At 38.8% G+C, this 13478-nt stretch overlaps 1 protein-coding gene across 1 annotated transcript; it reads right to left on the bottom strand.

Moving 5' to 3' along the window:
* Positions 1-461: 461 nt before the first annotated feature.
* On the bottom strand, positions 462-3827 carry LOC104119790 (28 kDa ribonucleoprotein, chloroplastic). Its single transcript, XM_009631376.4, has 4 exons — positions 3284-3827; positions 3062-3163; positions 1693-1974; positions 462-775 (listed from the first exon to the last, which is right to left on the bottom strand). The coding sequence occupies exons 1-4, from the start codon at positions 3707-3709 to the stop codon at positions 710-712; spliced, it is 876 nt and encodes a 291-aa protein (XP_009629671.1). The 5' UTR covers positions 3710-3827; the 3' UTR covers positions 462-709.
* Positions 3828-13478: the final 9651 nt, after the last annotated feature.

The following is a 13478-nucleotide window of genomic DNA, read 5'->3' on the forward strand; positions in this document are numbered from 1 at the left end:
AAAATGTCAATAAGTTATGTTTTACTACTATAATTGAGAAGATAAAAGTTTCATTTCGCTGTGTTTTGTTTTGGCTTTGCTCAATAACAGTAGTGGAATGTCCAAACGAGAATTTATTATTCTTCATCGTTAAATCCCACCCTAAGAAATTGGGTAGGTTGTACCTCATCTGGAAAGAACAATACTGCAGCCCTGTCATTTCATACTTTTCCTTATGCGCATTTTCTCTGCTTCCCGCCCCTAATCCTATAGAACCTCCAACCATTCACCCCTTCTAGCACCTTCCACCTATGTGAGCCGGAAGAGCAGATTGCAGCTGCATAATCTAGCGCAATCGGCAGAGTTACTTATGCATTTATCATGTTAATTATGAAATCGGACAAGTATGAGATTAGTCATCGTTAGAGATCCCAAGATATATAAGGAAACTGACAGCATACAGCAACCAGTGCACACCAAGGTTAACGGCAAATCAGTACACCACAGATAGTTGATAGCAGTCAAAATTTTAATGCATTCAACCCTTCAATTCGGAATTTCCGAAGGGCAAGAGCCAAAAGAAAAAAGAAGTTCCCATACCTATATATAAGCAATCAAGGAATAAAAACAAAGAAGTAGAGAGCTCAATCTAAGACGTCTGATGAAAATCTAACTACTCATAGCTGGCATGACTGCTATGTCAATCGAACAAATAAATATATGATCAAATTCAGTATGTGTTACGCCTAGGTCTTTCTTCAGCAGCATTAACCCTGATAGTCCTCCCATCCAGAGTCTGAAATACACCGAATGAGAAATTTTTAGCTTCAAGATCAAAGATTTTGAAAGAAAATATATCTTAAAACAAGAATCAATCAATGAAAGTAACCACCAACCAAGCAACTAACTTTTTAACGTCTGTATTGCCAATAATACACATAGAGGGTGTTTGGTTTGTGGACAAGTCATCAAGAATCTAAATACTAAGACTATACTAAAGCGAGTGATTATCATTGCATATTTGCAAGTCTTATCGAATAAGTTAATCGTGTTAAAATTTGAGTACACTAATCCAGTTGTCCTCACTAAGAGATCCACAGTTTCTTATCTAAAGAAAATGAATCAGATATATAATACCTAGCTTTCCATTGGTAAAAGTTCCGGCGCTAAGGTGAATAATGTGTGTAAGGCAAGCAACTTCTCTTTCCAAAAAGTTAACACGTCTAACTTTTCTAATCATGTACGTCGTCAATTACTTAAATAAGTACAGAAAGACTACATGTAATGACTAACAGATGAATGAGCTAGAAATCTACAAAGTTTAAACTTGGTTTCATGATCAATATGGAAACACATATACGTAACTGTTTATGTCATCTTATAGGACTCCAAATATAGGGATGTCAGAGATCAAGATTAATGTCTAGTAACTTCGAGATTAATTTATTTTAGTTCAAAATTTAGATTGCAGTCAATTTAAAAGAGAAACCCCATTAAAATTCTCAAGTAAAAGGGTTGATCTATCATAAAAATCTTGAAAAGGCATCAACTTTTTTCTTTTTCAGATTAAAAGTTAAAGGTGTCGAAGCAGTTAGAATCAAACACATGGATGGACCACAGTCCACAGGCATTGGAGATGATCAACTACTATCAACTACATGTGTGCATATGTGTGCGCAACAATGCGAGTGTAATAATCTGTGTGCAAATCACCTGTCCGTCAAGGTTGGCGATTGCTTCACTCATTTCAGCTTCACTTGACATCGTCACAAAACCAAAGCCTCGTGACCGTCCAGACTCTCTGTCAAAAACCACCCGAGCACTTACTACTTTACCATGTTCACTGAAAACTTGCTCAAGGCGTGCATCATCAATGTCCCACGGGATGTTGCCAACATAGATTCTGTAAGTAGGCTGAAATGTTCGAGGTGGACGCTCTGGCCGTGATCCTCTTGGAGCAGCTTTGTTGACTGTCAATAGCCTTCCGTTGAGATCCTACTCGAATAAAAAAGAAAATTAAAAGGAGTTTCTAGAGATAATCCAGTAATATATCAAGGTATCCATGTGTCACACATCATAAGCAAGAAATGACTGAATTGTATGACAGATTCTTCTCAAGAGACTGTTCAAGGGCATAGCACATGACAAACATCAGATTTTCTATTACTCCAACTCGTCTTGAAGTGACCAGCATATTCAGTCAAACACTACATGGAGGACTACCATTAAACTTCCCATGGTTGTCCAGAGAAGCAACAGGGAGACCTGGATAGTAATGTCTAAGCATAGCTGAAAGTTCATAACCATATTAGGCGTGGGACTCAATTCTCAAAAAAAAAAAAAAAAAAAAAATAGGCGTGGGACCCTTTGTGCAAAGTCACCGGTATATGATACACAAGCTACTTAAACAGACACTGCCGTTCGCTAGAGTTGACCAACAACATATCCAGCACTATAAATATAGTTCCTTTACTTCATACCTGGCAGGCTAGCAATTTTGAAAAGTATCCCAAAGATAAACTTATTAGTTATCTAAGATATACAAGTTATCTATCATAAAGCATTTTTTCACTCTCAGAAATCGTCATAAAATCTTACACTACAAAATTTCAGCAGGTGGATATAATCATCATCCTTTCTTTCGAAGACACCTTCTATTGCAAATAATTGTTTCGTTAACCTTTGCCCTGGATATTTAAGTTCCACAGAAATTTTATGAACAATTTGATAAAGTAAAAGAGAAATTCCTCACATTGTACATGATATTAGAAAAGCTAAACAATTTAGATTTTAGAGGCAAAAGGACTCTTGGAGCCTCCATTGAATTTACAAATACAAAATTAACCTATACAGTTCTCAAAAGGGGTGCGGATGTTCTTATCAGCACTTTTTAAGCAACAAGAAGAACAAATGTTGCAAATTTTATAGAAAGCGTCTTCAAGCCCTACTTGATTGAAAAAGAAATCCACACATTTAACAACTCTTGTTTAACATGCTTTCAAGTAATGGATTTGATAGCTCAATCAAAGAATAGACTACAATCTCAATTCGCATCAAAGAAAAAAGAAGCAGTATAACTCACATATTGGCTGTACAATTCCACAGCTTTGTCAGCTTCTTCGACAGTGCTCATTGTCACAAACCCGAATCCCCGACTCCGATCAGTCTCCCTATTGTAAATAACCTGCAAAACCAAAATTCAGTTCCACCACACACATAAAGCTCTAATCTTTTTTGTACTTTAAAGAAAAGGGTCCAATCTAAACTTGTCAATGAAATTAGCCCCATTGTTAAAGTTAGTTACCTCAGCAATCTCAACAACACCAGCCTGTTGGAAAAGCTGAGCAAGCCCCTCACTATCTATATCATATGGTAAATTCCCAACAAACAATTTAGCATCCTCAGAAGGTTCTTGGTACTCCTCAGTCTCGGTTTCCCCTGTCTCACCAACAAAGCTAGGAAAATCCCCACCTTGTTCTTGGTCATCAAGGACAAGGGTGTTGTCATCTTCAGATAATACAGAAACAAAAGTTGGGAATTGGGTACTTTTCTTTTTAAGGGATAATAAAGAGGAGAAGGAAGAAGAGAGTGAAATGGGTTTTAATGGGGTGGAGAGAAAAGGGTAGGAAGAAATGGATTTGGTGGGGGTGAAGAAAGGAGGGAGGGAAATAAGGCAACCATTAGTTGCCATGGATAAAGGCTTGGTTAAGGGTTTGATAACAAAAGACATTGGTGGTAACGAGGGAGGAATTAGTTTATGAGGGAGAAGAGAGGATAAGGTGGAGTCGCGACGAGAGGTTTTGTAGCCGGCAGATCTACGCTGTACTGTAGTCCTTTCTTTAACGGTAAAAGGTGGAAATATATGTGTACTTTCATATATTATTTATATTTAATCTCATTATACTATCGGTCCAAATTTACTTTTACCATTATAGTATCAGGTCAAATTTAACCATACAATCAACAAACTTTTAAAAATACCCCTTTATCTGTTAAGTCATCCAAAATCTTTCAATTTTTTTTTATTTAAATCATTTATTTTTCTTCTTGGTCCACTATTTTTGAAATAATTGACATTTACCTGTTTTTTAAATTAGAGAAAAAAATAAGAGAAAAAAATATTAAATAATACAACCGAATAAATAAAATATAGTAAATTAAAAAATCTAAATTAGGTAGCTTTTCTAAATTCTAAAGTATTTACAATATCCCAATTTTAATGAATTTGTTGCACCAAAAATGTATGGAGACTTTGCACGTATTAATGATTGAAGTTGAAGTTCCTCAGAGACTTTACATTGTCTAATTTAACTTTACTTTAATTAAATGCATACACATTGTGCACTCTTAAGTTAATCGATTGATCGAACTCTATACTAACCAAACAATGACAAAATATATTTGAATATACATGTACATACATGATGATTAGCTGCATATAATACACAATAAATAGACTCACTAAATTTTACGGTGTGTATATGATTGAAAAATAAATAAAATTCTAAAATAATTTTATTTATTACAAGAAGATAAATGGGTGCATTGGTAATTAAAAAAAATTATGAATAATTTGTATAGTCTAGTAACTTTAGCATTCACATCAATAGTAATTTTTGAAAATAATAGAGCAAGAAGAACAACAAGTGATTTAAATAAAAGGAATTTAGGAGATTTTGGATTACTTAATAAATCAAGGAGTATTTTTAAAAGTTTGTTGATTGTAGAGTAAATTTGGCCCGATAGTATAACTGTAGGGGTAAATTTGGCCCGATAGTATAACGGAGATTAAATGTAGACAATATATGAAAGTAGAGGGGTATATTTGGCCCTTTTCCCTTCTTTAAAATTTTATATTCATATATTAATATTAATTTTTATGCACTCTATTCCGTTTATTGTCGTCAGCATTTTCATGGGGTATGGGATTTGTTTATTCAGTTATTAAGTGTTGGTGAGTAATAGCTTACAAATAATTATATTCAAAATTACTTTTTTAGTTATGAATTATAAAATTGTGAGTTGTAATTTCTTGATTTGTTAACTTGTTAGAAGCCCAAAATGCTGGATTTGTATTTTGCGATTATGAATTATACCTAGAAGACTAAAAGTTTTTTTATTGATTACCTGAAATTTGGTTGCATCTTAACAAAAAATTTAACAATGTAAAAAGTAGACATCGAAGATAAAAATTTTGCATTACAGGCAAGGGCAGAGCTAAGTGGGCAGAAGGGGGTGCAACCGAATTGCGCAAGGAGAATCAAGAAAAAGGAATCAATAGAGAAAATGGGAAGAGGCTCGCTCTTTTTTACTTCTAAAGAGGCAATTATATTGTAACGACCCGGCCGATCATTTTAAGTGTATTAGCCCCGATTCCCTATTTATTGCCTTCTCTGTGTTATATTGTGGTTACGTGACTTGTCGGGATGTTTGATTTTGGTTTCAGATGAGTTTCAGAGTGAAATGCGACACATAGTCCTTAAAATGGAAGTTTAAGTCGTAGAAGTCGACCGTAGTTGGACATGTGTGAAGACGACTCCGGAATGGAGTTTTGACGGTTCCAATAGTTCAATAGGGTGATTTTAGTCTTTGAAGTGTGTCCGGACATTGATTTGGAGGTCCGTAGGTTGTTTCGGCGTTAATTGGAAAAAGTTGGAAAGTTGGAAGATTTTTGGGAAGATTGACCGGAAATAGACTTTTTGATATCAGGGTCGGACTCCGATTTCGGAAGTTGGAATAGGTCTGTAATGTCAATTATGACTTATTCGCAAAGTTTAAGGTCAATCGGACTTGATTTGATAGGGTTCGACATCAAATGTAGAAGTTAAAAGTTTATAAGTTCCTTAGGCTTGAATTTGGGTGCGATTCGTTGTTGAATGTAATATAAGGCCTCGACTAAGTTCGTATTGTGTTTTAGGACTTGTTGGTATGTTTGGTTAAGGTCCCCGGGGCCTCGGGTGTAATTCAGACCTTGTTCGACGGATTTGTGTAATTCTTGTATGGTTGGACTCGATATCGAATGGTTGGTCGGGTCTGAGACGAGGGCCCGGATTGACTTTTTGGGACGATTTTTCGACTCTTAGCTAAGATCATTATTTTATTATTTAAATTAGTTTCCTATAGTTATATTTATAGTATGAAATTATTTTGGCTAGATTCGAGCCGTTCGGAGTTGGAAAATCGAGGAAAAAACCTTCTAATTGGTTGATTTAGCGTGGTTTGAGGTAAGTGACTTGTCTAACCTTGTGTGGGAAAGAATTTCTCTTAGGATTTGGTACTGTTATGATAATTTGTGATATGTGAAATCCGTGTACGCAAGGTGACGAGTATACACGGGCTAAATGTTGAAATTCTAGTTTTTGCTACGTAGTTTCCTTTTTATGCCTTAATTGAGTTACTTTAGCATGTTATAGTCACCATATTTAGCCTAATTTCGCATGTATACTTGTCTTATCTCTTATTTGCAACTTGTACTACATGTTTAGTTGAATTACTTGCTTTCTTAATTCCGTATTCATTATTTAACTGTGGAAATTCTTTACTTGAACTTTGCTATCCTTGAAATACCTTGCTGTTGAGTTTGGTGTTGAGTTGCAAAGGCCGTGGTTTCTATTGAGGCAAGGTGTAAGTTTTGAAGTGTCATTTTATTTAGTTGTTATGTTTTGGCTTCCATGTTATTGTTGAGGTGATTGTTTGGTTGTGTGCACGAGGTTTCTGCCGTGCCGTTGTTATTGTTTGTACGAGATTTCTACCGTGCGGTTGTTACTATTTGCACAAGGTTTCTGTTATGACGTTGTGATTATTGATACGCATGCGGTGGTATAAGGTCTGGGTGTTGAAACGTATACGGTGAGATAAGGTGGGCTTGATACGCGTGGCTAGTAGAGGAACTACTAGAAGCCATGCGGTGTGATAAGGTGGGCTAAAATACGAGGTGCTATTTCGGAAAAAATAATTTTCAAAACTAAATGTAAAGGCTCCAGCGGTGATATAAAGAAAGGCTGTGATTTATTTTTATGATTTGGGACTACGAGGCGGTACCTCAGGAGTGCCCCTGTTGATCTTCTCTATTTGCTGTATTGTTTGATTGTTGTTTCCTCAACATGTAAAATCCTTGTTTTCCTTTCGTGATTTTATTAGCTTCCTTGATTTTCGTGTTGTTACTTTCTGTAATTTCTTTATTGTTTCCCTTCCTTGTTATGTCAGTATATTATTATATTTTTGGTCTTGCTTCTTATTATCTCTAGTAGGGCCTCGACCTGACCTCGTCACTACTCTACTGAGGTTAGGCTTGGCACTTACTGGGTACCATTGTGGTGTACTCATACTACGCTTCTACACATGTTTTGTGCTGATTTAGGTATATCCTATCAGCCTCGGTATTAGCGCGTTGAGTTGCTTGCCTTTGGAGACTTCAAGGTACATCTGCCCGCGTCTGCAGGCCTCAGAGTCCCTTTCTACCCTATTCTTTTCTTATTTCTTTACATCTTTATAGACAATGACGTATAGGAGTGTTCAGTACTGTATCTAGAGCTTGTGACTTATATTCTCACATGGTTTTGGGAGATGTACATATTGAGTTGCCGATTTTATTTCATATACTTGTTGATGTTTTTGAGATTTAAATTATCATTTCAGCTATTTCGCAAGTTTGTTAGGCTTACCTAGTCTTAGAGACTATATGCCATCAAGACATCCTACTGAGTGAAATTGGGGTCGTGACAAGTTGGTATCAGAGCTCTAGGTTCATAGGTGTTATGGGTCACAAGCAGGTTTAGTAGAGTCTCGCAGATCGGTACGAAGACGTCTGCACTTATCTTCGGGAGGCTATGGAACTATTAGGAAAAACTTCACTTCTTTGATTCCTTATCGTGCAAAATCTTTGACTTTAGATTCTAAATTTCTGTCTTTCTATTCTCTCACAGATGGTGAGGACGCGTACAGCTGGGTCAAATGACCAGACACCCACGCCCCCTGCTAGAGTCGCGAGAGGCCGAGGCTGGGGCCGGGGTAGTGGCTGAGGACGTCCACGGGGTGCAGCTAGAGCACACGCAAGAGCTTCTACCGAGGAGCCACTAGTAGCTCCAGTTGGAGGGCAGGCACCTGAGACGCCTATTACTGCATCAGCCCTTCAGGAGACTCTCGCCCAATTTCTGAGCATGTTCGGCACTTTGGCTCAGGCAGGTTGATACCACTTGCTCCTGCCACATCTCAGGCCGGGGGAGGAGCACAGACTCCTGTTGCCCGTACCCCAGAGCAGCGGGTCCAGGTTGATCAGGTCCCAGAGATCATACCATTATAGCCGATTGCCCCAGTTCAGCCCAAGATTAGGGCAACAGTTTTTGAAGGGGGAGCAGCTTAGGCTCGAGAGGTACAAGAAGTGCCACCCTCCTACTTTCGATGGCTTGGCATTAGAGGATGCCCGGGGTTTTCTTGAGGAGTGCCACCGTATCCTCCGTACTATGGGTTTTGCGGAGTCTAGTGGGGTTGCTTTCACTATGTTCCAGCTTAAGGGAGCAGCCTATCAGTGGTGGCGAGCATATGAGTTGAGTAGTTCGGTCGATGCAACTTCACTCACTTGGACTCAGTTCTCGGATATGTTCTTGAGGGAGTTTTTTCCCCAGAGTCTCAGAGATGCATGGCGCGCAGAGTTTGAGCAGTTGCGCCAGGGTTCTATGACCGTGTCGGAGTATGCGGTCCGGTTCAGTGATTTGGCTAGGCATGCACCGGCCTTGGTTATTACTGTTAGAGAGCGAGTCCATCAATTTATCGAGGGGCTCAACCCCAATATCAGATTTAGCATGGCCCGAGAGTTGGAGATGGACACTGCATACAGTAGGTAGTGGGGATCGCTAGGAGATTAGAGTGTATGTTGACTCGGGAGAGAGAGGAGAGAGAGGCCAAGAGGTCTCGAGATTTTGTCACATGTAGTGGTACCCGTGCCCCAGTTACAGCTTGTCATGGTAGGGACTATGTGAGTTGCCCTCTTCATTCAGCACTTCCAGCCTCCAGCGGTATTCCGGGCACTCCTAGGCCCCAGGCTCCCTATTATGCACTGCCATTGTCTAGTGCACCTCCTGCACGGGGTGCTTTCAGTGGTTAGTCCAGGCAATCAGGCCTGAGCTAGCCATAATAGCCACGTCCTCCGAGAGCTTGTTTTGAGTGTGGTGACACTCGTTATATGGTGAGGGATTGCCCCAGACTCATGAGGGGTGCGCCTCCACAGACTACTCAGGTTCCGCGTGCTCCACCGAGCCCTCAGGCTATGGTTACCGCACCAGCTACTAGAGAGGTCGCCCTAGAGAAGGCCGAGCCAGATATTATGCTCTTCCTGCTATGACGGAGGCAGTTGCATCCGACTCAGTCATCACAGGTATTGTTACGGTCTGTCATAGAGATGCATCAGTCTTATTTGATCGAGGCTCCACTTATTCTTATGTGTTATCTTATTTTGCTCCGTATTTGGGTGTATCCCGTTATTCTTTAAGTTCTCTTGTATATGTGTCCATACCTGTGGGAGATTTTATTGTTGTTGACCGTGTGTATCAGTCGTGTTTAGTTGTTCTTGGTGGTTTTGAGACCAGAGATGACTTATTGTTGCTCACTATGGTAGATTTTGATATTATTTTGGGCATGGACTGGTTGTCGCCCTATCATACTATTCTCGATTGTCACGCCAAGATCGTGACACTGGCTATGCTAGGATTACCGCAGATAAAATAGAGAGGTGCTTTAGATTATGTTCCTAGTAGAGTTATCTCATTTCTAAAGGCTCAGGGTTGTCACGACCCAAACCGATGGGCCGTGACGAGTACCCGAGTTCTACCTATCGAACACCCCTAAGTATTCGTCTAAGATATAAACATGAAATAAGTGTAGGTTATGTATAACGTCTGGAAATAAACTACTGATTCATATGAACAACATACGTGGGAAACACATGCCCAAAAGACAAATATACATATATATACGGAATACGGTAGGGCGAGCCGACAAGGCCACATACTATATAACTATACATGACTGTCTACAGACCTCTAATAGAGTGTACAACTATATAAAGGATGGGACTGGGCCCCTTCATACCCACATGTATATAAAAGTATCGTACCAAAACTCAATAGCAGCTCCGGATCAAATGGAGCGCACCAACTCTCGCTGAGCAAGTATCCTAAGACGGGGGACCGTCAACCTGTCTACCTGTACCTGCGGGCATGAAATGCAGGCCCCCAAGCAATAGGGGCGTTAGTACAAATAATGTACCGAGTATGTAAGGCATAAAAATTAGTATATAATAGACATGAAAGAAACATGGAGTAAAGGACTCAACCTGTAAGTCTGAATAGATCTGTGAATCATGAAATATTTATAATGTCACGCATATGCGTATAAATGTCATATCATGCATAGGTATATGCATACATAACATCATCAAGCCTCTGACGGCATCCCATTATATCATCTCAGCCTCTGTGGGCGAAATCATAAATCTATACCAGTTAATCAGGTGGTGGTGCGTATATAACGCCATAACCTTTTTCCATACCCCATATACATATACTATACGCGTATATAACGCCATCTAGTCATGGGTCAGTATACATGTATAAATGGATGCAATGCATAATGAAGTAAGTCAATAAGATCTCTCGGAATGTAATGAGACCCATGAATAAATGATATGATAGTAGGACATATGGAAAATCAAGAACATAGGAAACCCTAGTACTTCTAGGAATAGAATTATTTGTGAAAGTTGCGTACTTGCTCATTTCTTGCATCATATGGATCATGCCAAAAAGGAAAGAAGGGATAGCCTTAACATACCTTATCACAATATTTTCAATCACCAAGTTGAACTCGCCTCTTCGTACCTTAATCTACAACAACAATAATAATACTATCATTAAGTTACGAAAGGTACAACTATCGCAAAAAGAACGACAAGCTTATTTTGTATTAAAACAGGCAGCATCTCCCCTATAATCCTTACTTCCTTCAAATTCAAGATAACACCAAATACAACAATACCAATATGTATACATTATTTTCCAACCTTATATACACCATAAAATATTGCTAAACAGCCCAACACACCCCAATCTCTTCATACACAAAACGACCATCGTAGTAGTGTCAAGCAGCCCGAAAATATTATGACGAACGACCAGCCCACCACCCTGCATTTATGTGGTGTTTCTACACAACCTTAATCCTCCAAAATTCCACAAAATAGTATTAAAACACGCAGCTCAACAAAACACAAAACAATCCACAAAACAGTCTGCTACAAGTGAATAACTCGAACTCACGGCTTCCGATCACCGTCCTGTGAGTTCTAACTATTAGAAAACGAATTTATCAACCTTCCTTGATATTTAAACACTTAAATACAGAAAGTACACATTTTCCTAACTATGAATTACCTTCCAGAACTCAAACTACAAAGAAAAAGAGAGGCAATATAGCGATACTTACATCGTAGGATCGTTTTAATGTTATCGTTTCTTGATTTTGTGCCCGGGATGATAATATTATTTGAAGCTCTTGCAGAGAGCTTAAGAGTAAAGTTAGGGGTTTTATTTGGTTGTGTGTTCTGGAAAATTGAAGAAAGAAACAAGATAAGGATATAAATATCCATTTTGTTTGAATAGTCAAAAGGTGCTACTTGGCACCCTAGCATTGGTCCTTTTTCCAACGCTTATAACTTTTTATCTGGGTGTCGTATGAATGAACGATTAAGAGCATTGGAAACTAATTCTAAGACCTTCAATTTCGTATATAATATGTCCCAAAAATACCTCATATAGCACACAAAATGTATTTCTCAAAAAGCTCTATTACAAGGCAAATCCTTAGTCGGTTTTTCCGCAACTTTAATCCGATTTTTCCCAAACTTCATATTTTCTATCCAAACATCATATATAGCCATAGTATGACTTTAAAAACATTTAAATTATGATTAACAAGTCTCATATTCATTACGTCACCTTGGGACGCACGGGGTGTAACAATTTTCCCACCTTAGAAACATTCGTCCTCGAATGTTAAACTCCCAGAAATCTATAGAAATTTTGGCAGAATCTCCTCTGTAACGGTACTACTACCAACCTGTCACACAACAAACCCAACAATAAAAAGCCAGACAGGGCCACAATCATCAATAACACCAATGGCCTCACACGACCAATAACAATATCTAACATAAGAATCAAGTACCATATACATACCTAAAGGCTGTGATGTCTCAGTCTGATCCTCCTCCAGAAGTGGAAACAAGTGAGGATACCTAGTCTTCATTTCTTCTTCAGCTTATTAAGTCATCTCCTCCACATTATTGTTAATCCAAAGTACTTTAAGCGAAGCTACATCCTTAGTTCTTAATCTCCGAACTTGTCTATCTAGTATAGCAATGGGAGCTTCCTCATATGATAGCTGCACTGTAACCTGAACATCGTCAACTGGAATGACTTTAGAGGGATCTCCAATACACCTACGGAGCATAAACACATGAAATACTGGATGTACAGACTCCAATTTGGAAGGCAAGTCTAACTCATATGCTACTTGGCCTACTCTACGTATAATCTTATAAGGTCCAATGTACCGAGGGCTAAGCTTTCCTTTCTTACCGAATCTCATAACGCCTTTTATCGGTGATACCTTTAGGAATACCCAGTCATCTACCTGAAACTCCAAGTCTCATCGTCGATTATCTGCATTGGACTTCTGACGACTCTGAGCTGCTAATAGCCTTTCCCGCATAAGCTTAATCTTATCAACTGCCTGTTGTACTAACTCTGGTCCTACTAACTTAGTTTCCCCAACCTCGAACCATCCGATAGGTGACCTACACTTTCGTCCGTAAAGAGCTTCGTATGGAGCCATCTGAATGCTGGAATGATAACTATTATTATAAGCAAACTCAATAAGTGGAAGATGATCATCCCAGCTACCCCTGAAGTCCATAACACAAGCCCGTAGCATATCCTCCAGTGTTTGAATAGTACGCTCAACCTAACTGTCTGTCTGGGGATGAAATGTTGTACTAAGACTTACCTGAGTCCCCAATCCTTTTTGGAAAGACCTCCAGAAATTAGCTGTAAACTGAGCACCTATATCTGAGATAATAGATATAGGGACACCATGAAGTTGTACTATCTCCTTAATGTAAATCCTTTCATAATCCTCTACTGAATACGTAGTCCTGACAGGCAGAAAATGGGCTGAGTTTTTAAGTCTATTAATAATAACCCATATAGAATCGAACTTACGCTGGATACGAGGTAAGCCTATGATGCTCAATAGCCTGCAATAATCCACTGGGTTTTTGATGCTCAATCTTAACCTGCTGACAATTAGGGCACTGAGCAACAAACTCTGCTATATCCTTCTTCATTCCGTCCCACCAGTATATTCCCCTGATATCATGATACATCTTCGTTGCTCCTGGATGAACAGAATAACGAGAATAATGAGCTTCTCCCAGAGCCTGCTGG

This window comes from Nicotiana tomentosiformis, chromosome 3 (assembly GCF_000390325.3).
Source record: "Nicotiana tomentosiformis chromosome 3, ASM39032v3, whole genome shotgun sequence".
Taxonomy (NCBI): Eukaryota; Viridiplantae; Streptophyta; class Magnoliopsida; order Solanales; family Solanaceae; genus Nicotiana; species Nicotiana tomentosiformis.

What these genes read in the sequence shown, in the direction of transcription:
- LOC104119790 (XM_009631376.4), bottom strand. Translation starts at nt 3,709, where the DNA reads ATGTCTTTTGTTATCAAACCCTTAACCAAGCCTTTATCCATGGCAACT. An exon ending in GTGTTGTTGAGATTGCTGAG is followed by an intron (nt 3,164 to 3,283) that starts GTAACTAACTTT and finishes TTGGTTTTGCAG; the next exon opens with GTTATTTACAATAGGGAGAC. An exon ending in TCGCCAACCTTGACGGACAG is followed by an intron (nt 776 to 1,692) that starts GTGATTTGCACA and finishes GGTGTATTTCAG; the next exon opens with ACTCTGGATGGGAGGACTAT.